Below are 27453 nucleotides of genomic sequence, written 5' to 3'. Positions count from 1 at the left end.
GGCTCTGGTCCCTTCCTCTACCACTGTAATATCGAGGTCTCACCTGGATAAGCTCAGCTATAGTGTGCAGTCCTCCGAGCTGGCACATGGCAAGTCTGTGTTCCTCGTCGAATGACAGTTTCATGAGCGCTGCTATGGTCGGGCCTGGGTGCTTCTCCATCTCATCTGAAAAAAATTACATCAGCGTCCACACAAGCAGCATTTGCTTACATCAGCTGTGACAAGTTACACTGGCCAGAAGGTTGTACAACGTACAGACGTGTATGTCTGACTCTTGGAAAGGTTTCCAGCGGTAAAATAATGATGAAGATTCGCAAAAAAAAAAAAAAAAAAAAAATAATCAATTACAGAAATGAAAGAAATATTCTTGCAAATGGGATGGAGTTTGAAGAATTACGATACAGGCAAGAAAATAAAAGGAAATGAAAGGTTGGACTTGACAAGTAAGAAGAACGTAAACAGACAAGCACATGCATTAATGACAAGTTGGATAGATCCAGGTAAAAATTACTCATATAAAACTTCCCCAATTTCAAACTTTTCCTAATGACATCACTAAATTTACGAGAGAATAACTTCCCAATTCTTTAAGACTGTACCTTGAAGGTAGTGGTCAGTCAAACAACGTTATCTCAGTGGCACGATGATCCAAGTTCAAACCACAGCAATATAAAATTTTGATTTACGTGCTTGTAAAGCAGACATGCCAACAATTACGATTCAATCGTAATCGCTACGAATTACCTCGTGTTATTACGCATTTACGATTGCAATCATAAAAATTAAGATTTTTCGCGAAAACTGATGATTTTCAGAAATATTATTTTTCTCTGTACGTGTTCAAGTCGCTCTACTCGATAACTTCGATCACTGAAGATTGATTATTTCTGCGAGTGTTAGTTGAGCTTCATTCCATAACTTCGATCATACAAAATCGATAGCTACGCCTTTGATATGATCATTTTACACAAAGAGAGGCCATTTTCTTACTGCTAGTGCCATTGTCCCATGCTGTCCCACACTATTTCTGTTAAGTCTTGTAAAAATTATTTTGGGTTATTGTTCCGCTTATTTGAAGAAATGGTGTACGCTTACGCAATTTGTGTTGTGTAACTGATGTTATTGTGCATCAGAAAGTTTGTTTGTTGTAAATAAAAAAAATTAAACTATTTCTTAAAAAGTGTGGAGATAGTGCGGGTGGTGATGGAAGTTCTAAGAACCCGAAGATTGTGCAAAAATACAGAGGAGAATATACAAATGAGTGGCCATGTTTACTTCGTTCATCGAAGTCTTCATCTCACGTGTTTTGTGTTGTGTGCACTCGTGATTTTTCTGTGGCGCATGGTGGAAGGGACGACTGCCGCAAACACGTGAGTAGTAAAATGCATGCAGACTTTGTTAAACTCCGAGATTCCAACAAAAGCATGACGTTTTTTAAAAACTCGGAGGAGGAAAATGCTGTGACCCGTGCCGAGTTGTTGTTTACAACTTTTCTAGTAGAACATAACCTGCCTCTTGCTTGTAGTGACCACTCTGGCGAACTGTTCAAAAAGATGTTTCCAGATTCAAAAATAGCTACTAAATACGGCTGTGCTAGAACAAAAACTGGAGCAGTAGTTAAAAGTTTGGCGATATCAACAGATGAAAAACTTACAGAAATAATGAAATTCCAACCCTTCTCTCTCGCTACAGACGGTAGTAATGATTTAAATGATACGAAACTGTATCCAATAGTTGTCTCATACTTTGATATAGAAATGGGTCATATTTTAACTGTCATTCTTACTATCCAGGAATCGCATGATAACACAGGGGAAGGTATTTTTAAATTGCTAGAGGGTGAACTGAGGAAGAGGGAAATTCCATGGGAAAATTGTGTGGGTTTTTCTTGTGACAATGCAAGCACCGACTGGTGTTTGTAAAGGAGTAAGCTCATTTCTGTCCAAAGTAAATAAAAACATTCATATTCAAGGCTGTGCATGTCATCTAATTCACTTAGCTGCTCAGAAAGGTTGTAGAGGTCTGGAAAATGTCAATGTCGAACAGTTTTTGATTGACATTTATTATTACTTGAAAAAAAAAAGCTCTAATAGACAGCATATTTTGAAGTTATGTCAGAAAGTCTTTGGCGAAAAGCCTCATAAAATTTTGAAATATGTGTCAGTTAGATGGTTGTCACTATTACAGTGCATTGATAGAGTCTTGGAGCAGTGGAACCCACTGAAAATGTACTTCTGTGAAATGGACCACGACATGACTGGTTCAAAGTTTCATAAAGTGAAAGAACAGTTTGAAAATCTCTCTACCTAAGTTTATCTTTTGTTTCTGAGCTCTCTTCTTCCTCTTTTCAACTCTCTTAATGTATTCCTTCAGCAGGAAAATCCAGCCATTCATCAACTGCATTCCAAGTTGAACAGTTTTTTTGTTGATGTGATTGTTCGGTTTGTCAAAGCTTCTTCAGTTCCACAGTCTGAGAAAGATTTGTTTCAAGTGAAATTTGGAAGCGTTAAATTGCAGAAAACTGATGCTGAACTTGTCTAGAGCTTACATGAGGGAAGTTAATTTAACAAAAGAGAGATTGAAGCTGTTTTATGCTGATGTAACGTCATTTTACACAAAAGTTTGTGACTACATTGCTAAGAAGTGGCCAGTTAAAACCAAGTTTTTAGAGCATGCTGAAGTTGCTGATGGTAAACGAAAGGACAAAAGTTTTTCATCTATTCAGTTCTTGGTTGACCAGTTTCCAAAGGTGCTCACTCAACATGAAACTGAAGCGTTGGAAACAGAGTTCAGTCGTTTCCAGTTCGATTCTTTTTCTTTAGAGAACAGCGACAGGATTGATGAAATCTGGTTTAAGTTATCAAAGTTAACAGACTCATCTGGAGTGAAAAAATATTCTTCTCTCAGTAAATTGATGATAGCACTACTTCTCATTCCACATAGCAATTCCCCAACAGAAAGGGTTTTTAGTTTGGTGCGGAAAAACAAGACCGACTTCAGAGCAAATATGAATACAGAAGTTCTCAGTGCTCTGTTAGTTCATAAAATGCAGTTAATTTCCAAGAAGAAATTGTGTTATCAAGCGACATTCACAAAACAACAACTGCAAGATGCGAAGCGATCCACTAGGCTATACAACTTGAAGTGTGCTACTGCTGCATCAACTTTCACGCAAAGTTCTTCCATTGACACTGCTTTGACAGAAGAAGCAGTTGATGACGAGAATCTGTAGGCCTAATTGGTAAGAAGCATTTGATTTATGTTATTTCAAAATATTTTGCATTGTTAAATGTTTCCAGTATGTGTTCCTGAGTCCTAGTGTTCTGTCAAACTCTTTATGTACGTACTTGTATTCATTAATAATTAGGGGCCCGCTGCTTCCCCTGTATCAACTATAAAATTAAAATAAAGTTAAACTTTGGCATAATTTAGCAGAATGTTTGATTAAAGAATGTATAATTGATATTATTAATTTTACCATGAAAACTGCTTAAATAGCACCATTTTGCACCTTATAATCAAAATTTTCCTGGGGAAGGCCCCCCGGACCCCCCACTTTATTTGTTGGGAACTGTGATCACTCATTCATGTATGTTTGGAAACCATTACTAATTACTCTTTCTGAAAGTTGGCATCTCTGGTAAAGATACTGCCATTGACTGGGTGATTTTAATTGGTTGGCAATTAAACTAAGTAAAAAAGCATAAGAAATTTTATTTTAATGCACTTAGCTTCCTAAAATATTTACAGTTGTCAAGATTAATGCATACATTTAACAATAATGCAAAACAAACAGGAACTAACTTTGACACTCAACTTCTATTAAACATATTAGTAAAGTTCCTTGCCCATTCAGGATAGATATGACAAGGGTTTCACTACAGATATCATAAGGAGCATGCAAAGTCAGTATATATTTTGAGTAATGAATAATTTATATTTTGATGACCAAGTTGTCTATAAAACTGAATTTTCAAAGCTAATTGATTGTGAAACTAAAAACTGAGGGAGCAGTAAACTCGTTTTAAAACTTCATTATTTACACATAGAAATTTCGTTACTACAGCAGACTTCCGACAATCCGGCATGTTTGTGATTTGGCGGATTTAAAACATTGGTATTAGGCACAAACAAAGATGATAAACACAAGAACAATGTAACAAACAAACAGCAACACATAATGAACAAGTACTAATGACAAGACAACAAACAAAAAAAAAAGGGACAAAACTATGAAAAAAATTAAGGCTCCTACTCTAAAGCAAACACTAACAATGAGCATACAAAATAAAGGCACCATATCTATAAATAACATCCCGGTATCTGTACATATTATTACAAATACTAAAGAGATATGGGGGAAATACACTACAGTCCCGTTATAGCGAGGTGTCACGGTTCCGGGTTTGATCCTCGCTATAACCGTGTCCTCGCTATAACCGAATTGGACAAATCTTGGCCCCCAAAAAATAAAAATTAACCGAAAATAGCATGAAAATTGTGTTTAAACCTGTATAATTGGAAAATAACAGGTTATATTAACGAAATCTTAATTTCTGTGAGCAGATGTGTGAATTCTCTTTAAAACGATACCCCATAAGTACGGATGCGATCACCGATTGCGTCAAAATAACCAGAATACCCTACCACGCCATGAAAGTATAGCATCTCAGCCCGCGGCCGACGCAGCATTGTCCTGCTATATATTGTCGGCGGGCTGTCTGCTGGCGGCCATTTTGGTTCGGGATGTTGCTAACAGGTGGTGCTAGTGTAGCGCGACGATTTAATTCCTTACAAAATAGCAGGAGTGCGGCTGCGGCAACGCACGTACGCCTCAAACGAAATAGTCGCTGGAAAACTATACTTTTTCATTTAAAGAAACCTGTCAACTTTTTTAGAAAATAAATTTGGGATTAAACTCAAACCATCACCACCCCGTTTCCGGACAAATACCCCAACAACTGACCGAAACAAAAGTTACAAGAAAACTGTCCTAGCGATTCGGAAATAAATACGGTAGTGCCTACTAGAGGTGTAAGAGTAACGAAAAAATGTGTACCCGTATGTATTCGTTACTATAACAATTAGTACTCGTTACTATCGTTACGTTACTCGTTACTTCTGATACCGCATAATTTGCTATGTTATGTTGCAGCAACGAATCCAGTCGTATTGCATACGCGTACAGTATGACGTCGCGTAAATAATAATAAATAGAATATAAACAATTAATAGTTTTTGTTAACCAAGAAACAATTAAATCTCATTAGAGCGGCTTTTTAATATTATCTCTTTTAAGATAACAACAAAAAAAACGTGAAAATATACGCGATTATAAAAACAAAAACATACATATTTCTAATTTGTAAAAAATACTTTCTTACGTTGTTTCTGTTCCAATATCAAACTTTGTCTACACACGGTACAGATAACTAACGGAAGTTTGATAAAATAAAGAAAGGACGGGATTCTATTTTTAAAGCCACGCACTTAGGTGGCGACTGCAGGGCTGAAGAATGTGACAGGCGTCAACGGCAAGATGTCTAGTGGCGAGCGAGAGGGGTGGAGATAAAGCAGACAAATAACAAAAGCGCGCTTCAAGCTCTCACGCCGTAAATTCCTCAAAAATACCTTGTTATAGCCGTGTTCTCGCTATTACCGTGCTCGCTATAACGAGATTCTACTGTAATAAGATAAATATGAACAAAATTAAAAGAGTGGCTAGTAGTTGTATGATTAAGGATGGGCAGAAGATTTTTTTATAATTTATCATTATCTTATTACTAAATAGCGATAAGACTCTCTCATATTTGTTGAAAGGAGCAATAAGTCTGTATACAATAGCATTTTTTTTAAAGTACATTGAAATAGTAGCATAAAACTATTAACGGATGGAATTTTAATGCCTGTGGTTTAGAAAATGTAAGGACAGTAAAGGTTGTGATTAAAACATTCATAAATAAATATAGTACCTAAATTATTTTTTCTAGTTGAAAGAGAAGCTAAAAATGAATTAATATCAACATTATTAACATTGTTTATTTTCTGGATAATAAAATTCTATAATTTATTTTATACTTTGTTGAGTTTTTTAAATTCAGAATTATTAATGCTGTTTCAAATTATCTAACCATATTCAAGTTTAGATCTAACCAGAGCTAAATATAGGGACAAAATGGTATCCCCCATAATCCTTAACAATGAATTGCAGAGCAAATACATCAGTAAGGTGGTGTTTGAAGCAATTACGTACTGAGTTCTGCCGAATAAACACGAACCTCTTGATCACTTCTGAGCGATCCCCAACCTCGATGAACGCTCTCGACTAATCCTGGGATGCAGAGCACTTAGACCAATACTTATGTGCATACTGTAAAAGCATTTTCCACTTTAGCAAAAAAAATATAGGTTTTTCAAATGCAAGTTACGTACATTGCTCGCTGATGCCGGACTACGGGGCGATCCAGACCATAGGATGCCGGACTATCGGAATTATACTATGTTTTTAATTGTTGGACAATTTCATAAAAAAAATTCATAACTACACACATATTAATGTTAAACACACATGTCAAGTTTCCAGGAAAAACTAACTTAGTAACACAAGCAGTGACGTTGCTCGATTAGGAGGTAACCCGGTGGTTAAAAATTTCTTGTCACAAACCCCCTCCTCCCAAATTATTCTTCATATAATGAATATTATTATTAAAAGAATTAAAAATAATACATACATTTGCAAATTTAATTTTCTCATTTATTTACTTACTATTTTAAAATACTAGCACTGCAAATTTAGAAATCCAATTGTTAGAATCAATTTCTTTTATTACTTCATTTTCAATTGACAAGATGGATAAGCTAGAGAGCTGAGATTCACTCATTGTGAATCTAAGACAACTCTTCATTAAATTTAGTTTTGGTAAAACATCTCTCACATGACGTTACTGAACACAAAACGTTAATAAGAATCCAAAGACTAGCCCGATTTTGGACAGAATCGGAAAGATTATATTCAACAAGAAACTCTTAAAAATAACTTAAAGAAGGCCACATTTTGAAACTTCGCCAGCATGTAAATGTCTTCTTAATCGTAATATCTCTGTCAGTAAACCATCTTCAGAAAATTCTTTATAGTTTACGACTGTTTTACATTAACTGTGGAAGTTCGTCTCCTGAATTTGTAATCAGATTCTTGGTCTAGACCTCAAGAACTGTAATGCACTCTGTAAAGACTCAGGTTACTGCCATTCCAAGTTGTTAAATGGTTTAATTAATAATTTAGTACATATGTGGTATGATCATAGGCTGTACTATGGTTAGGTTGTTTAATATCTTTCAAGTAGCAGGTTTTTATTCCTTTTATTCCTTATGTATTTTCCATTTGGTTTTATGGTCATAAATTACATAGTTTCATGGTTTTTAAGTTATTTTGATGATTTTCTTGTTATGTGGTGAATAAGCCACAAGATGCTATTTGTACCTGTTTGTTTGTTTGTTTGTTTGTTTGTTTGTTTATTTAGGTATTTAAGTGCTTTCACGTACAATTTTTAAGGATTACTTGTTTTTGCTTTGTTCGTAAATGAGCATTAATGTAATTCTCTTAAATTTATTTTTTTTTGATATGGTTCTATGTTTGAAGGAGCTGATGCAATATTTTGCCAGCGTAATAAGAGAGAGACAGTAACAGTAAGAAAGGACTTTGAAATTAGTCGAAGTTCTGTTACCATTCGGCATGACTGGCTGGTATTTTTTCAAGATATTTTTGTCATTAATTGTCGAAGTTCTATTGCCATTCGGCATGATTGGCTGATATTTTTTCGAGGTATTTTTGTGATTGGTTAAAAATGATGTCACCAGTCTTCGTGATTTTTTCTTGATTTTTTTTTGCCAGTAAAGCCTCATTGCGAGGGTTCAGAAATTTGTATACTGCTGTGGTTTTGTGAGATTGGTGGGAGAGATCATGCAACTGCTACTTCCTTTGGGTGGATGCGTCTGCATGGCTTCGTTCGTTAGTTAGTCAGCGTCAGTACAAGGTACCGAGAGGTCGCGTGTCGGGGAGTGGCTCAGAATTACCATATCAATTGTTTCAAGAGAGAATTTCACTGCTGTGGTCCGGGCGCTACCATGTATAATCAACTTTTTTTTGTCTAGAATTCGTTGACCACAGTCGGTATTAGCCCAAACAAGGATTGAGCAAATTTCGTCTTTGATCTGAGAACAGAGTCCTCCTTATTTCCACAAATTGTGAGCAAAACTCTGTGATTTAAAGACAGGGTTCAAGCTTATAAGTGACAGAAATTTTGCTGGACGCACAGCAGAACTGTTCAATTCTGCGACATGAGCAAAACCTGCTGCAACTGGCTAGAAATATTTTCTGAAACTGTAATCTTTAATGGAAGAGAATCCTGGAAAATTATAATTGAAGGACATTGGCTTCTTGTTCAATCCACGAGAAAGCATTACAACAGGTTCTGAAATTGATGCTGTTAACTTCCAGGATCGAGTACAAGCTGTGCCTTTACTTAGAGATATGACATTTGAACTGTTTTTGGATGGCTGCACAACAACAAATAAGCAGTTCTGAAGTCTGACATTGGGAAAGTTGACATGCTAAGAGTTTTGCTGTTGTTGACGATGGACATAAATGGGAAATAATGACGTAAATTGTACATCTTATGGAGAAAATGTCGGAACTGAAACAATTCAAATGATGGGAAATGGTATCTTGGAAGCGCACCTTAAACAACTTTTCCATAAATAAAAAAAAGTTTTTATGTAGTAAACGAACCGTGTACAGCGGAAAGAAAGTAATTTTTGCAATGAAATTTGAGGGAAAGTATTGCATTACATTTAATGGCACGTAAATGGAACTTAAAAAAATGTTAATTGTAGGAAGACATAAACACAGAAAATGCAAAAATGGGGTTTCATTGTAAATTTTCTTATTCTATCTTCGCTTGTATTTTTCAGGGTGATCACAAAAATCTGTAATAAAATGTCCCTGACATTCCCTGTTCAAAATTTAAAATTTTCTAGACTATATATATTTTTAATTGTCTACCTATTTTGCAATGTTCAGAAAAATCTAGCCTCCACCATCCCCATAGCTTTCCAAGATCTCTCTAAATTAAAATAGAACCTCCCATATACCATTTTATAATGCTCCAAACCACCATATTCAAAAATAGTTACTTTCACAATGCGGGCAACGACAGACTGGAGGATGGCATTTATCCGTAAAATAACTATAGCTGGGGAATTTCCGTGACGTTTCCAGGAATGCAAATAAATTCCCTGATAATCTCCCTGATAAACTCAAACTCCCTGGCAGGTAGCGGTAGTGTAGCTGGGTACGAACCGCTGGCAGGGGGCCGGGAGGGGCCCTCCTCGCGCAGGGCGTCGCAGTAGGCGCGGGCCTGCTCCAGCAGCCTCAGCACCCGCGCCTCGCGCCGGCCGTGCTTGTCCTCGGGGTCGGCGTGCACCACGTTGTGCAGCGCCTGGGCCGCGCGGCGGCGCGTCTCCGCGTCGCCGTCCGGCCCGTGCAGCAGCTGCACCAGCAGGGGCAGGCAGCCTGCGCACATCCTCACACCCTCGCATCCTGCCCTCGGACTGATTACTAGCCACGCACATCCTTACAGCCTACCCTCGGACCGATTACCAGCCTGCGCACACGTCCCGACCTACATCCTCACATCCTGCCCTTGGACCGATAACCGGCCAAGCAAATCCTTAGCATTTTAAAACATCTGATATTGAGGGAAAAGAATATGGACGGAAATGTAGCCAATTCAAAATATATACAGTGCAAACTCTATATAACGACACTTAACGGACTGAGCATTTTTCGGCGTTATAGAGAGTGGTTGTTAAATGGAGAGATGAAAAATATATCATTTTACTATTCTATAAAAATATGTATTTACTAAAATAGTACACATTTTACACACAAACATTAATATTATACAAATAACAACACTTATTGCGTATAGTCTGTTATTTTGTCTTTGTTTTTCCACATTGTAGACACGGTAGAGCGGCTAAATCCAAAGCGTCTTCCAACATCACTGATCTTTTCTCCCGCCTCTATTGAGCATATTAATAAAACTTTTTCGTCAATACACAAAGATTTTGGTTTACTCGCCCTGTTTACAGTTCGAAAGTCTGTCAGCAACTGCGAAAATGATAACGTATAACAACGTGACAAAAGTCTAATGACCGAGGAAAACATGTGCAAGTTCATCATACAAAAACAAAAGACAAAATTTCCTAGAATCTAGATGTCCGAAAAAGAAGAATGGACCTTTACATTTAAAGCCGTTACATTTGGTGTCAGCCCCTTTCAACAGTAACATTTAAGGGCAAACCTTGCTGTGTTTTCGTGCATGGTTGCTCGGTATTAAGTTTCTGCGACTCACTGCAAAGTGTTACGCCAGACGGGGGTTCGGAAGAGAAGCGAAGGAGGGGCAACTCGCCTGACTGCCGCATGGCGAGGCAGCTGTCGGGACTGCCGCTCATGGCCAGCAGGGTGCGGCTCATGTCCTGCTTGTCGTGGGCGCCCAGCATGGACAGCAGGCCGTACACCATCTCCACCTTGGCGCCCAGCTGCTGCTGGCTGTGGCAGCGGCGCGCCGCAGCACCCCCCTCCACGGGGCTGCCCGCGCCCGACGAGAAGCTCATCACGCTCGGCGCGTCCTGGGAGGTAACAGTCACATCATCACGCTCTGGGCGTCCTGGGAGGTAACAGTCACATCATCACGCTCGGCGCGTCCTGGGAGGTAACATCACATCATCACGCTCGGCACGTCCTGGGAGGTACCAGTCACATCATCATGCTCGGCGCGTCCTGGGAGGTAACAGTCACATCATCACGCTCGGCGCATCCTGGAAGGTAACAATCACATCATGACGCTCGGCACGTCCTGGAAGGTAACAATCACATCATCACGCTCGGCACATCCTGGAAGGTAACAGTCACATCATCACGCTCGGCGCATCCTGGGAGGTAACAGTCACATCATCACGCTCGACGTGTCCTGGGAGGTAACAGTCACATCATCATGCTCGGCGCGTCCTGGGAGGTAACAGTCACATCATCACGCTCGGCGCATCCTGGAAGGTAACAGTCACATCATCACGCTCGGCACATCCTGGAAGGTAACAGTCACATCATCACGCTCGGCGCGTCCTGGGAGGTACCAGTCACATCATCACGCTCGGGGCATCCTGGGAGGTAACAGTCACATCATCACGCTCGGCGCGTCCTGGAAGGTAATAGTCACATCAACACGCTCGGTGTGTCCTGGAAGGTAACAGTCACATCATCACGCTCGGCGCGTCCTGGGAGGTAACAGTCACATCATCACCCTCGGCGTGTCCTGGGTGGTAACAGTCACCACTCATTGCTATAACTTACACTCTTTGTTTTCATTGGTTGTATTTATCAGCAAACTAACAACCTAATAGTCTAACTTTTCAAAAGAAAATGTTGTCTACCTTGATTTTTTTTTGGTCATTAGTTGCCGCGAATACTCACCAAAAATGATTTTGACTATACATTTTTCAATACAGAACAACACAAACACTATGTTAAAGTTCGTCATCTTTTGTTTCAAAACTTGAAAACTGAATAGCTGCAAAGTATGAGCTTTGAATATATATACTGTATAGAAGTCGCCAGCCCAGGTTAAAATTTCTAATACGGTTTTGAGGTAGTTGGTTAATTCACCGCCGCAATCGCCACCATCTCTAGGGCATCGACTTGTGGTGGTCCCTAGCGGACAAGTCTCGAACTCTTCAAACACCCCTGCCCCCTCCTGTTGAACGACGTTGAGCTGCAGTGAATGATTGATGAGGGGAGCGGGGAATGACAGCGGGCGACAGCGCTGCGCTCTAACGTGTAAATAACAACTAAGACGATACAGGGCGTTACGGCAGCGCACTGCAGCGGTGAAGTTCCCAAGCTGCTCATCATAAGCTTCTGAAAAACGTAGAGTAAATCCTATCCACTCGCGACTTCTATACAGTATATATATTCAAAGGTATGAGTGATGAAAATCATAACTTCTGTTTTAATTGCAAAAAGTGCACATGTACACATTACTACCAAGATAATTCAACGCTGTCAAAAATTTTTCCAAAGTATAATATTTTGCAACTATAGGTACTCAATACAGTACTCAGTTAATACCCTATTCCATGAATTCTGCACTAAGAATGTTTGTAAAATTTCTTTGTTATTTATGTCATTATGTTAAAGAAATGTACTGCTTAATTTTTAATGTCGGCATTTCTCAACTTCAGAGTTTTTTTAGTGGCCATACACCGCCTATTTAGTTGCACCCCCTCCAGCGGTGACACAACCCCCCCCCCCCCCCCCCTAGTGCATGCGCCCATTGCCCAGTTGTTGCAGCTCATCTCAACGTTCCAGTCATCCCTGTCAACAACATTACAGAACGCCAACATAGCGTGTATTACACTTGTTCCAATCGACAGAATATGAAGACCCAAAATGTCTTATTTTGATGTTTTCTTGACAAAAAGAAAACACTTAGCGCGGATTAAGTCGTTCTCGAGGTGTTGTAACCTAACGATCTCATGGTGGACATTCTAAACACTTTACTTTACTTTTACCCATTAAAAATACTTGTGACAGAACACAAATGGTAATGACAATAAAATTTAAAAAAAAATACATGGAGTGCGAGAATCAGAGGCTTAACTGCCCGCCTACCTGGACACACATACGGTGTGCAGAGCTTCAGGAAAAACAACGCGATTTGAAAACCACCCAAGATATCCTAGTGGGGCCCGTTCACTAAAAGCATTTAACAATTCGCTGTGGGCCAATAAGTAGTTTTGTTTCCAGATTAAAGTTTTAAAACTGTGTTTCCAAAGAAGTGAAAATGGCTGAAAGGTGTGTTTATGCATAAAAGAAACTGTACAGATTCTTGAAAGCACTTCAGGGATTTGGATTAGATTCCTCCGCCATGTAACGTTGCTGCCACCGCTCAGAGGCGACACCACGCCTCCCGGGCTGTCGAGGCCTTGATCGCTGGGAGATTTTTCTAGTGTCCCGGTATAATATTTAAAACTCCCACATGACTGTCTCGAGGGGAAGACACAAAGTCCGAGAGCCAGGTTTTTCCCGGGATGTCAAGGTCTCGATCGCCGGGAAATTTTTCTTGTCTCGGGGTATAAAATATTAAACTCCCAAAAACCTGGCGCTCGGATTTTGTGTCTACCCCTCCACACAAGTCATTTTGGGTTACATAGGGGGTAGTGGTGTCTTATACCCAGACACAAGAAAAATCTCTCGGCGATCAAGGCCTCGACACCCCGAGGAAAATCCTGGCGCTCGGACTTTGTGTCTTCACCTGGAAACACAGCGGAGGGAAAGGCGGGTCACCTGGCAGAAGCTGTGGCCGGAGCCGGCTCCCAGGCTGCTCGGCCCGCTGTGCCACAGCGTGCGCTCCACTGGCCATGTGCCGTGGTACAGCGACGACAGGCTGCCCTGGCGCTCGTTCCGGGGCTCCGGGCCGGACCGGCTCAGCCTGTCTCGCTCGCCCGCATCACCCTCCTTCCCCCGGCACGCCTGCCACAGCACACCACACATAACTTAGAAACACACAACTTAGAAACCTCGAAAAAATCCTCGTAACTTAGTACTGTCATAAGTTAGAACGATCATAACTTAGAAACACATAACTTTGAAACACGCAATGCAGAACAGGCATAACTTAGAAACATCATGACTTAGAAAATCAAGACTTAGAACTATCACAACTTAGAACTGTCATAACTTAGAAACACACAATACAGAACAGGCATAACTTAGAAGATTCCATCTTGTGTGTTTCTAAGTTGTGACAGCACCCCCTGCCGCAGCACACCACACACGCTCTCATCTCTCTCATCTGCGAACACTCAGTGTATCGCATCTTCACAGTTTTCCTTCACAAATGTGCTGCACATTGCAAACTTTTAATTTACAATAAACACGCCAAGCCAATAATTGATGTGTGTTATCAATAAACTATATTTCTAAATTCAGTTTTAACTCTTTATAACGTCACTCGATTCAATGACAAACTCCTTAAAATGTTGAAATTGCTTGACTTAGGTTGGTTTACCTTGTTTTCTATACAATAATACACTTTATATAGCGTCAAGCTCACCCTATTTAATGACAACAATACGACATTATAAATCATTAAGCAGTACTTTCCAAGTTGCCGAAGTTGATAAGAACTGCAGTGTGTACGTTCTTTGGTTTGCTGTTTTGTTGTTGTATTATCTAGTATGTGTTTACTTCGACTAATGTACCGGGGTTTCAAAGAAATTGTGTCTTTTGTTTTTGTATGATGAACTTGCACATGTTTACCTCGGTCACTAGACTTTTGTCAAGTTATTACACGTTATCATTTTCGCAGTTGCTTACAGACTTTCGAACTGTAAACATGGCGAGTAAACAAAATTCTTTGTGTATTAATAAAAAAAATTTATTAAGCAGCTAAATTTTAAAAAAATACTTTATATATAATCAAGGTGATCCGGCAGTATCTCAAGACATCAGTAAAATACATAAAATACAATTAAAATATTGGAGCAGCAAAAAACATCAGACAAAGATAACAGACTACATGCAATAAGTGTTGTTATTTGTATAAATATTAATGTTCGTGTGTAAAATGTGTACTATATTAGTAAATACATATTACTATAGAATAGTAAAATTATATCTTTTATTACTCTCCATTTAACGACCACTCTATATAACGCCGAATAATGCTCAGTCAATTAAGTGTCGTTATATAGAGTTTACACTGTACTACCCATCTACGTAGGTGTACAATAAAAAGTCATGTGTACAAAAATGCTATTAGAAAACTAGGGATATATTTTTTATTTGTATGTGTACAAGCAGAACTGCAATCTTTTTTCTGGGGATTCATAGCATTTTATTTAGCTGACATAAAGATTGGAGAGTGAAGAAAAGCACAGCAAAGTTGCTTAGTCTTCTGTCCTTTTAGTATAACCCATAGACTACATATCAAATTCATGCATATTTCACAAAAATTACGATCACTGAATGACATTCCTTACAGCTAGTACGCAGATAACTTTCACCGTGCCGTTTTGTTGTTTTCATTTCGTCAAGATTCAACACGTGATACAATTTATAAAAATTCTGGTTCTCATATTTAAGGAAGGTTATTTGAGGGTTTCATAAATATTGAAAATAAAATAAAAAATACTCAATGTCTTCAATGTAAGTAACCTTGACAAGATTTATTTATTTTTCAAAGGTTTTAATTAATGTTGAGCTATTAGAAAATCTGGCTCACTGCTCCACTGTTTCCAGATAGATGCTACCAGACTTATTAGCATTTAAATACTATTATGTATACCATCATTAATTACAATAAGTTGACACTTTTAATAGTATCGTTACTCTTTGCTGATTTTTCTAAGAACATTAAATAGTCTTTTAATTACAGTATTATTTCAGTTGTAATCATTCTAAAAAACAAAAAAATTTAATTTTGGAAAAAAATTATTATTTCACAGGTGAAAATATTTGTAGCAATCGGTCACTATAAATAACAAGGCATTCCATTAAATTATGTGCTATGTTCATTAGACCTAAAAATTAAAATTTCAAATTATATAAAAATATATGTTGACAAAATTGGTAGAAAACAGAATGGGGTCTTTCAGTTACATCTTGTTAAAAGTAAAAATTAATTATTAGCAGGTGATTCTCTTGGTGAAATACAATAATAAATTTAATTTCCAAATTCTTATTACAACTGCTTTCTCAAAAACTACAATGTTTCAAATACATTAAAAAATTATTTTATTACATTGTGCCGGCAGCAAGAAGACATTTATGAGTGTGACATCATCGACAAACAAGAATCATCCCTCCTTCCTCCTCTCCTTCTTATTTTCTCCTCCCTGGTGGTCTGTGCTGCCACCCCTCCTTTTCCCCTACTCCAGTCTTCTCTCTGCGCATGCGCTCGAGCGTTCGGTCTCCCTGGTAGTTGCAATGGCTGTCTGACGCCATTATTTCAGGTTCGAACGAGGTAACATGTAACTAATTGGGTAGCAGGTAGTTCGCCGTGTCCGATGTGTGTGGGCAGCACGAAGGGGGTATGTGATTAACTTTGGATTAGGTTTTTTTTAAATTGGTTTTCGGAAATTGCCTTTGGAAATTTTGTTTGGCTTATCATTACTTGCGTGTAGGAATCATTTTGTGTAATAATGTAGCTCAGTCGTTTTGATTGGCTGTGTTGCCTTTGCCCAGTATTATCAATTTTTTTAGGTCAACTTTAAATGTTCACGAGTGTTCGGTGTATGGCACACTCTATGTAAAATGAGTTAAAATAAACATTGCAAGGAGTTCACTCATTCAATGTAACTGTGTATGTTTTGCATTTACCGACGCCGCGGGGTCGTAAAATATGTAATGTTAGCAATTTAATTGTTTTATTGTATTGCAGTTTGTACTAACGAAGGTTCGTGAATCCATGACATGGTTCGGTTAGGTTAGGTCGTCATGTCCAATATTTGTTGTAACCTTTGTCAGATGCGGTAATTGTATCAGGCTTCTCCTTTTTGGTATAAACTTTGACCAGTGTATTAATTGCTCTTGATATCGCTCTTGCATAGTTGCGATCGTATGTATGAATCTAGCAATTTATTGTATTGCATGAATTGTTCAGTATATTGCATTTGCATGATTTAAAGGTTAGTCATGGCTATTGCATCTGTACTCACGAGTGTTCTTTAGTTCTGTTAAGCTTTGTTTGATCATGATATGCAGGAAACTTTATTGTATTGCATGAATTGTTCAGTATATTGCATCTACATGATTTAAAGATGAGTCATTGCTATTGCTACTGTACTCACTTCTTATTTTTGCTGTCAGTTTCATAGTTGCATGTTACTGTTTGAACAAATAAATTTTTTGACCAAAATCGTGTAAATCCTTTGGAAAGTATTATTATTTTGGTAAGAGTTCACATGTCCTTCATTGGGCACCTTGCTCACGTAATGTTATATTCCTGTTTTCTATTAAATTAATTGGTAAATACTTGTACTAATCCCTGATATTGGTACAACATTGCAAAGTTTTATCTAAAAAATTGGTTGTCTGTAAAGTCGGTTTACGGACGATAGTTTAACGTGACAACATCATAACAAAACATTGATGAAATAATTGCATACTTTCATGAATAAAATTGAATCATTTTTATTGAATTATCGCTATTTTGTATGGATACAAAGAAGTAGTGAAATGAAATCTACAATTTAATTGATAAATTTAATTTTATTTCCACTCATTAATTCAAATATGCTTATTACTTTAACGAAGAGATTATTTTAACTATAACATTTATACATGTTTGCTATTTAACTTCTTCCAATCTGTGTTATTCTGTTAAGGATAGGACGATGATAGGAAAAGTAGGAAACAAATGGGAGTGTTTCAAGTATGATGTGAAGGTAAATGGCTTACTTAACACCAAGATGCAGTCAAAAATAATATATATGCGCCACAGTCTCTGTAGCAATACTATGAGGAACGGGTTAGCAAAAAGCAATGAAAATGTTACATTGAAATGCATGAAAACAGAATTACACCACGGACTCGGTCGCAATGCTAGCAGGTTCAGAGGTTCAGGTTAGCAAAGAGCAATATAAAATGAGCGTAACGGGACACAGCGAAACGTGACAATGTGCATAGCGGGAAAGTTTTTCGTACGAGCAGCAGGCGTTCATTAATTTATTAGATGTCACATTAAAATGTTGTGCTCTATGATGCATATCTGGTATCAGAGCACACCGAAACAAGGACAGTAATAATTTCATAAATTGTGCATTGGAAAGAGAGAATAAATGCCCATTAAACTGCACAATGCAAACAAACTAAGTATGAGACCTCACCCAGATGAAAACTTAAGAGGCCTATACAGACAGTCTTCAGGGCGTGATTGTAGGGCCTTTTGTTAATAAGAATTTGCAGCTTCCCATTACAGATAACACTGTCATTTTTTTTGCGTGTATAGGGAAAGGATGAATGGGTCGATCTATGATTTTTATAATGCTTTTAAAAATTCGTAACATAGGTAAAAATATTTCCGAATGTGTGGTTTTACGCAGCTGTTTTATGTATTGTGTGTAATGCATACAAAAAAAGTATAAACACACAACAATAGAGTATTAATCGTTGATTAAAATGGTGTAAAAAAATACATAGGTCACCGCTGAAAAACTCCCAGAATTCTTCTACGACGAAATGCATTTCCGCACATTTATTCTGCCGGGAAGTGTCTCCCTCGCGCGGCGTATTCTTCAGCCGGCGACTGGAGCCGAGGAGTGGGGCTAGCGGCTGCTGTGAAGGCAGCGGAGGGGAAGTTCGTCTGACGGCTGCTCGGTCGCCTTATCAGCGCGTCGGGGTATCGGATATCGCGATAAGCACATGTATTCGCAGGAATAGTGTCTACCGCTGAGGCCGCCTGGTCGGGAAGGGTCATTCCATTCCAAATCAACCAGAAAATAATAATTTTTGGCATCACCATCTCAGAATTAAAAAAAACTCGGCAAATTAGCAGTAGGTGTGCAGAAAAGTGCATTAGCAAAGTTACAGCCCCCTGTGAATAATACTTTTTATACAGCAGGGTTGCCAACTTGTGGAAAAAGTGGAATTTTTGCTGCGCGAGGTCCAAAAAAATATTTGTAACTTCCTTTGTAGTTGAGCGAGAACCTTGATGTAGGGCTCAATAGAAAGCTAGAAAAGTGTACTTTGAGATAAAAATAAGTTTTACGAATTTTAAAAGAAATTTGTTTCAAGGTCATGTTCATGTAACCTGTGACCTTGAAAGTTTGAAAAGTATATTTTTGAAAAATGTGAAAAAATTATATGTTATGAAGTGCGTTATTGGTCTAAGTGACATAAGTTTCATTTTGGGATGGATCTGGGATCAAACACTAGAACATTGTGAATTAGGCCATGTTCACTAAAACTACTCTAGTAAGGCATTAACACAATTCCACTTTTTCCACAAATTGGCAACCCTGCTGTATAAAAAGTATTATTCACAGGGGGCTGTAACTTTGAGAATTCACTTTCCTGCACCCGTACTGTTAAAGCCCTAAGTTTCATTGAATTCGGTGATGGTGATGTCAGCAGGTGTGTGAAATGGCATGGAATGACCCGGAAGTAATAAATTCTAGGATTCAGGCAGTTATTCCCAGAGAAAACCTCAACCATTCTACGCCCACCATATCGCGCGGCGAGAAGACTCAGTAAGGCATACTCGGAGCCAAGTGGAGGTTACCTGTGGGCGGAAAACGTTGAGCGACTGTTATTTTTACCCTTTGTTAGATCGATATTTGGCTTTGTAACAGCATCGAGAAGTACTATTATATGCACGATTTCTTTTTCAAGAATGGGTGAGAAAAGAAACTGGAGAAAATAAAGAAGAATCATCTTTATATTTATGCAACAAGAAAGAAAAATGAAGCTACTCATCTCAAAGCATACTGGAGTCAAAGGTCAGTTTGTTTTGTAATATGTCATACAAAATACAGATGGCGTTCATTAGCCTGCGTAGTCGAAACTTAGTCTACCTTGTGATCTCTCACCTCCAACACCTTCCCCACCATAATGTTGAGTTATCTTAGATGAACAGTCGCATATTGAAAAGTTTATTTAAAATATATAGGTTAAATATGTATGTTTATGATATGTAATGCATCCATAAGTTATTAGTTTTGACAGGCTGAGCTCCCTGTTGGGAAGGGGGAGGGGGGGAAACAAACTCTGGCTCCTCACAGTCGAAGCATATAATATGTGTTTGTATTAACGTTGTAGTATTAACCTTTAAAATGTGTAATGTGTACATTTTTTTTATTTGTCACTGAATTATCAATTTATTGACAGGAAAAAAAAACTATACCTAAACAAAACCATGTCAATGAAGAATTGGAAAACCAGAGCCTATCAAGAATTCACTGCAGCCATCAAGGACTGATTGAAAACGAAATAACTTCCGGAGTGCATGAAGTAGTGTACTATGAAGAAAGCTATCCGGCAAAGTGAGTAACTGTTTACATTTTATTTAAAACAAATCTAAGTTATTATTTTAGAGAAAGTAAGATTGGCAACACAAACAGTTCTATTAATTTAACAAATATGTTTTGGCCAAAATATACATAAGATTTTTGGTCTGTTCAGTGTAAGGTCATTTATTGCACAAAAATAAAGAAGTCGGTATTAAAAAGGATAAATTTTATGCATTGCAGGAAAAAATTTAAACTTGATAGCTGCAGTTATCAAGTTCCGGAAGGTAGAGACTCACGATGTCACCTTGGCAGCCAGGGAGTAAAAATGGCACAAGAAATTTCTTCAAGAGAAAATGACACATCAGATGAAGAGAATAACTACTCTGTAACCAATGTCCTGCACAATGAAGATGGGCAGTGTATGTAAGTCCCTTAGCCCACTTTAAAAATAAGTTAATTACAAAGTGTTTTTAATACATGCTATTTTTCTTTCTTCAACTATTTCCTAAAAAAATTGTTTACTTTTTTTCCTTCGTATCATTTGCACACGGTCGGGTAGTTATACTATTACACGAAACTAGACATTCTTTCGAAACTATATTTCTATCTAAATAAATCAATATAAATAGTTAAATGTTATTGCTACTGTAATGTGGCTCTTTCAGCTCTACAGCCATGTCTTACACAGAAATGCAACCGCCTCTGAAACTATTTGAGATGGAAGCAGGATGTTCTTTCTGGTCAACCACAGAAGGAGCCATTGACATTCCATACGAGCTGGTGGACAGGAATGAGCCAACTGTAGACAGTAGATGTATCAACAATTCACAGACAAGCAATCAGGTTAGCTGAATGACAATTATATTGCTTTTAATGATATTGACCTGTTAAAAAATTACAGTTAAGTTATAATTTAACTTTACGAATATACTTCAATTGAAAAATTACAACTACTCAAACTACATAAATGTTTTTTTATCAGAAATTTCACTAAAAACAGGGCTAAAAAAAGAATACAGTATAAAATCTTATCCCCATTTAGTGACAATAGACAGTATCTTTTTTTGACCTTACTTAATAGTGATACACCATCCCCAGTTAAAACATAAACAGCATTCATAAGAACATTGACTTAAGCACTAAAAATGTTTATGTTGTAGCAAGACTTTTCAAAGTATGCATCAAACATTGGACAAAAAAATATTAAAAATACTACAGATACTATAAGTACTTTTACTGCTATCAATATTCCTGTTTTATTCGTAACTTGGGAAAAAATAATATATACATCTTTTATGCACATAGAAATATAACATGATTTTAGGTACATTAATAGATATAAGTTATTCAAAAATAATATATTTATGAATGATTTCAGCCGAACAGTTAATTCATTACTCCAAGAAAATATCAACATTTGGATGAATATATTGAACATGTAAAGGAAGACAACGGTTTGATACTCCAAAAGCAGCAAACATCCACTATGGTCCTCAATGTCACCTGCCTGACATGGATCCAGAAACATTTGAGGAACAGATTCAAGCTTTCCTCAGTAGGTTACAACTAACACAAGAGGACCGTCAACAGTTAGAGAGAGACACAATTCTCCAGGCAGGAAGCGGAAAATGGCTTGAAACACATAGAAAAATTCTAACAGCTTCGAATTTCGGGAAAGTCTGTCGTAGACGTGCATCAACAAGCTGCGTGAACTTAGTTCGCAGAATTGTTTATACCTCCGATATTTTGAACGTGCCTGCAATTGATCATGGTAAAAGGTTTGAGGTGATAGCTATAGAACTAGAAAAACAAGAAGGAATATAAGGTTGGAAAAATTGGACTCTTCATTGACAAGGAATTGCCTTTCTTGGGTGCCACTCCGGAAGGTGTTATTGGAGAAAAGGGTCTTGCAGAAGTTAAGTGTCCATCATCTGCAATTGAAAAAGATGTTACTGCAGCAGTTAAACAAGGGAACATCCGATATATGAGTTTCGAAGGAGATGAACTGAAACTGAAAAAACACATTCATATTTTTATCAAGTTCAGGGACAGCTGCACATTTCAGACAGGGAATATTGCAGTTTTAGTGTTTGGACATCAGTGGAAAAAGAGATGGCAATATTTCGAATTGAAAGGGATGACAATTTTTGGAAACAAGAGATGGAACCACATCTTACAAAATTCTATTATAACTGCATTTTGCCAGAACTGGTGGACCCTAGGCATACGAGGAGCATGGAAATTCGAGACCCTCAATACATTATTGACGCTATTGAAAATGAGAAAGAAAAAAATTTGCCGCTGTCAAGACTTGTTCAGCTGCTCTTTAATTACCTCTGTAGCGTATCTTCTTAAAAAATGTGGGAATATAATATGTATTTTTTCTTAAAGTATTTATTGCGATATAACATTATATAAGAAAATTTAAACTCAGTGCGCTGTTAAATTATGCTTGTAAAAGCAGACCATCTAAATTTACTCAACTGTATCCATAAACTCATATGTTTTTTATCTTTGTGGTGTGTAAATGTGTTCAAATTCAATTATATTTGATTAAAGAAGATGTATTTGTACAACTTCATACATTAACTTTTTTTTTCTTCAGAAAAGCCAAAAATAATTTGTACAGATAAATCGATGATTGTTACTTTCTGAACAGTTATTGGGTGGAGATGCATACAAATGTTTTAAACAGCAAATTGTAAACCATCTAAACATGAACAAAATACAAGGTAGAAAAATAACATGATTCTGTGCCTTATTAAAAATGCATTTTGGTACAATTATCCTTACCACACTTCTTTTTAAAATCACTAATAATTGATATTGACAATGTTGCAAATATTCTATTTCTAAAGGAATAAAGAGTTAAAAATACATGATATGACATGCTAAGTTATCGCGTCATTATTACAAAAAAAAACTATTCACAAACAACTGGTTTGTGTACATTTGGAATAAAAACTGTGAACACTAGTCACTCACCGTAAAAGCCACACATCTCCCTGTATACTCACTTCATGTTATAGAATGGGGAAAGTCAGGGTGAACAAAATTACGATTTTTGCCTCATAACGTCACCACGTTTCGGATGACTTAAGACGACTAGTTCCGTAATTTTGCAAACTTCAAATACAATTTGCAGCAACAAATAGTACCTGTGACTATGTTATATGACTTCGTTGAGCTAAGAGATGCATTTCAACCTGTTGTTGAAACTAACATATTTTTATGTACGAATGTTTCTGATTGTTGCATCAGTGCACGCTTCAATTCGTTTGTAGTAGTATGATAAATTGTAGTTTAGTACGTACATTTAAATCTAATACGTATTTTATGATGAACGAAATTGTAAATATTATATATATATATATAATTATATATATATATATATGAGTCGACCATTTCCAAAAACCACTTTGTCCAAAAAGTGAAAAAATTGAGATAATGCCACAAGAATATTCTCTGTAGTCATATCTATGGGAATCCGCAAAAAAGAATTGCCAAACACGACATTGTCCTTTAGAAAATTGATGTGTAAAACTGTGTGCCATGTATTAGGGATTTAGGCACGTTTTATTTAAAATTTTGTAATCTTAAATATTTTTGAAAATATATTTTTTTTCTTTTCTTTTTCTCTCATCTTATTTTCTTTACGGCCAGGCCCTCAGCCTCTGTTCTCAGAGGCGAGCTGATTCTCTTTCCCAGCCTCATGCTAGGCTAGCATTCTGGCTAATATTTCTCCCGCCTCCAGGCACGTCGGGGACGGTAACTTTATTTCTTCGCGTGTCTACTTTTGCCTACAGCAGCTTGTGAAGCAGTGCTGAGCCCTGCTAACTCTGTCACGAATCGGTTTAGGGTTCACTAGCAGCAAGACACGACAGGAGGATCCCGTGGGCCTTGTGTCCCACAGACCATGCGTTTTTTGAAGCCCTCCTCCTGCTCACCCACCATTTTTTTCTCAGAAGTGTGGCTAGGGGCGACGACCGCAGGGGTACGTTAACCGAAGTCAAGGCCATCTCAGGCTTGACAGCCGCAGTTACGATTCTGGACTTTAGCGACACCTAGCGACGGCTGTGGTAACTAATGCCACTTGTGAGGCGTCGGCAGCGCCGACACTACCGCACTCGCGCGGAGGTAACGACAACCTCTCTCCCCTCCTTATGTCTCAGGTCGCTAGGTGGCACCACTGGTTACTCCATTAACCCCCTAGCTTGACACACTCGTCGGCCACAAGTCGATTTATTAGTACTTCTTCTCGCCACCCAAAGATAGCGCCTCAGTCGCGCAGTCACTCCAGTAAGATCTAATTTTTTTATGCCAGACACCTTCGGGTGGACTCGGTAATTTTCGGCTCAGAGCCTAACCCCCCTCCCATTCTCTAGGGATCCCGCGCTTATGATATTCTGGTGATATCCCGCGCTGAACTTACTTCGGTGCGCGCCTCCTGACTGACTGGTACCGTTTGTATCTGCGATCTTCTGCGAATCATCGACATCGCACCGTATATTATGTAGTCTTCTCAGACTAGAGGGATGGAGTCCCTAGCTAAAATTATTAACCAGTCAGTAGTTTTTTTTGAAAGTACCTAGAGAAATTTAGTATTTTTTTATATTTTTTTAAAATTAATCATGATGACTTCCGTGGCTACCGCGAATCGTGGTTCGAGTTTTCGGAGACGAGACGCCCTCTCCTGAGCGCCAGGACCAACACCCTGTTTTGACAGGGTTCCAAGTTTGGGGCAACCAAAATCCTCTGCCAGGACCCACTGGAGTCGGTTCCTGAGCAGAATCCAACATCTTTAGGCCTACTACCTCCATCACCGTCTACCTACAGCCCCGGGTGATACCCGCATAATTCTATCTTTTTATTCACGAACTCAGAAATAGTGTAACCCAATTAAGACAGCGGACAGTAAAAAGCAGTTCGAGGAGAAGAAATTTATATTATGTTTTGGAAGGACTATATGTACAACCTTTAAAGTTACCAATGTTAATTTCATTCTTGTTTTTAAATATTTTAATTTTTGTTAAACATTCAGGGCCGGCCTGATAAGCAATGAGTTCAAAAAATATATATAATATAGTCAGTGTAATTGTGAGTTATGTAAATAAGATCACTTATCAATGAAAAACAGACTTTACTAAGGAAAATTCAATCTATAAAAAAGAAAGAACAATGATTAATAAAATAAGTAAGTCTATAGACGTAACAGTGGTTTTTATTTATTTAATATATAATAACGATCCTTTTACTCCCAAGTATTTGTAGGGAGTCCCTAAATTTTCTTTGTTTACTCCTAGTGTCGCCTCTGTTGTTGACTTTTATAGTTATTAATTGAGGGCCCCAGTAATCTAAGCTTCCAAATCTTTTAACCTTATTATTTAATTATTCTTTAAGACACTTGGGGTATTACAACTGTAAACATTTCCAGAACCCACTATGTCCAGTTCTGTTTTATTTCCACATCACACTTTGTCCACGTCTGTTTTTCATTCCAGAACACACTTTGTCCAGACATTGTGTAATGGCTGCCATTTTGGTGTACCGAATAATATTCCAAAACCAGCTTTGTCTAGTTCCTCCAAATGAATGTCTGTATTTCATGTTTAGACTATAAAAGTCTTGTTTATTATTTTGTTTGGTCTCGTTTTCACTGTGTTTTGTGTTATCTATGAGGACTTATAGCGACAGCTGTTGTGTTTTATGTTTTGTATTCTATTATCAAGTGATGAGGGCATCTGTTTTCTTTTAGCAGAAGAAAAACCGGGTGAACTGACATTTTCGTTAGATTGTCAGAAAAATCTGATCCTGCCAAAACTTCCTGATCAAGCTAGCTACTATAGTCGTCAATTAAATATTTATAATTTCACAGTATGCCAAGGAACATCTAAATCCCCACAAAATCAAAGAAACACATTCATTTATTCATGGTCTGAAAATGAATTCCCAAAAGCTACCAACCAGATCACCTCTGCTGTGTTTTATAGATTAACAAATACAGATCTTACGGGTATTACTACAGTTCGTCTTTTCGCTGATGGCTGTAGTGGTCAAAATAAAAACTGAACCATTATTGGAATGGCAAGTAAATGGCTCAGTCAAGCTCCACAACACGTTCAGCAAGTTCTGTTGTTTTTCCCTTCACAGGTCACTCCTAAATTCCACCTGATAGAATATTTGGCAGAATAGAGAGAGAATTGAACAAACTTGACACAATTGTGCTTCCTGATGAATATTACACAATTTTGAGTAATCATGGTACTTTGCTTCGTCGAAAAAAACATTTTCAATTTTTTGACTGGAAGGAAGCTGTAACTCGTGTAATAAAACCAACACAGTCATGGCATTTTAGATTTTCCCAGTGTAAGAGATTTATCTTAACGAGATCGTGCAAGAACTCAGCATTGATTCTCGTTTGAGGGGAGTGTTCTTATACAACAGACCTAGGACAAGGGCGAAGTGTTTTCAAGCGTGGTGTTACACTCTCAGAATTAACACCCGAGGTTCTGGAATCTGGTGTTCAGATTAAAGGCAGTAAGCTGCAGGACATTAACAATCATTTGTGTAAACACTTTGGGAGCAAGTGGAAAGAATCTGAAAACCACCTGAACTTCTACTTGCAATTATATCAGTCAGTAAGTGAAGACAGTGTTCATACAATCATTGAACATGAAAGTGATGCAGAAGACAAACCAATGGAAGAATCTGAAGAACTGCGTGTGTAGCATTAAATTAAACATTGTTGATTTGGTGAAATTGATTATTTGCATACACTGTCATTAATATTCATTGTTATTCTAGTTTCTTGAATAGCGGCTAAGGTTTAAATGTTTTCTTTTAATTTAATTATGAATGTATTGTTTTAATGTTGTTGTTTTACGACCTTGTCATAATAGCTTCAAATATATTGTGGCAAGATTTTTCAACATTTCTTTTTAATTTACAACTGTTACTTTGTTTTTCATTGTTTGTGTGTTTAAAACTGTGCAATAAAATATCATTACTATATCGAGAAGAAAATACGTGTTTCCATTAGCCACTTTCTCCAACATGTACTGTTCCAAATACCACTTTGTCTCTTTGATATTTCCAAACTCCACTTTGTCCAACATTTAAATCGGAATTTCTCAAAAACTAGCTGTTTAATTTTTATTTCCTTTATGGGTACATGCCACCTATTAAATCTAAACAGCTAAGTAAACATTCCATTAGTCGTAACATCTCCAGAGAACAAATACAGGTTTTTCCTATTTTCTGGGAAATCACTTATGAAGGACAAAGAGGTGATTGGAATTGGTCGACTCATATATATACATATATATATATATACCGGAAGGGTGAAAAATCATGTAAACTGTTGATGAGTTATTTCTGAAACCC

The 27453-nt window shown here is 37.6% G+C and overlaps 1 protein-coding gene across 3 annotated transcripts in view; it reads right to left on the bottom strand.

The window, feature by feature from the left end:
• The window catches only part of LOC134535524 (uncharacterized), a 295751-nt gene that overhangs the window by 66900 nt on the left and 201398 nt on the right, over positions 1-27453 (bottom strand). For all 3 annotated transcript variants that reach the window (XM_063374667.1, XM_063374666.1, XM_063374668.1), the window contains 4 exons: positions 13406-13591; positions 10473-10692; positions 9359-9571; positions 44-165 (listed from right to left, as the gene is read on the bottom strand). In XM_063374667.1, coding sequence (XP_063230737.1) covers positions 44-165; positions 9359-9571; positions 10473-10692; positions 13406-13591 — 741 coding nt within the window. The remainder of the gene's footprint in view (positions 1-43; positions 166-9358; positions 9572-10472; positions 10693-13405; positions 13592-27453) is intronic.

Source organism: Bacillus rossius, chromosome 8 (genome assembly GCF_032445375.1).
Source record: "Bacillus rossius redtenbacheri isolate Brsri chromosome 8, Brsri_v3, whole genome shotgun sequence".
Lineage (NCBI taxonomy): Eukaryota > Metazoa > Arthropoda > Insecta > Phasmatodea > Bacillidae > Bacillus > Bacillus rossius.
The sequence above is the reverse complement of the archived record's forward strand: the minus strand, read 5'-3'. Positions and strand labels throughout refer to the sequence as shown.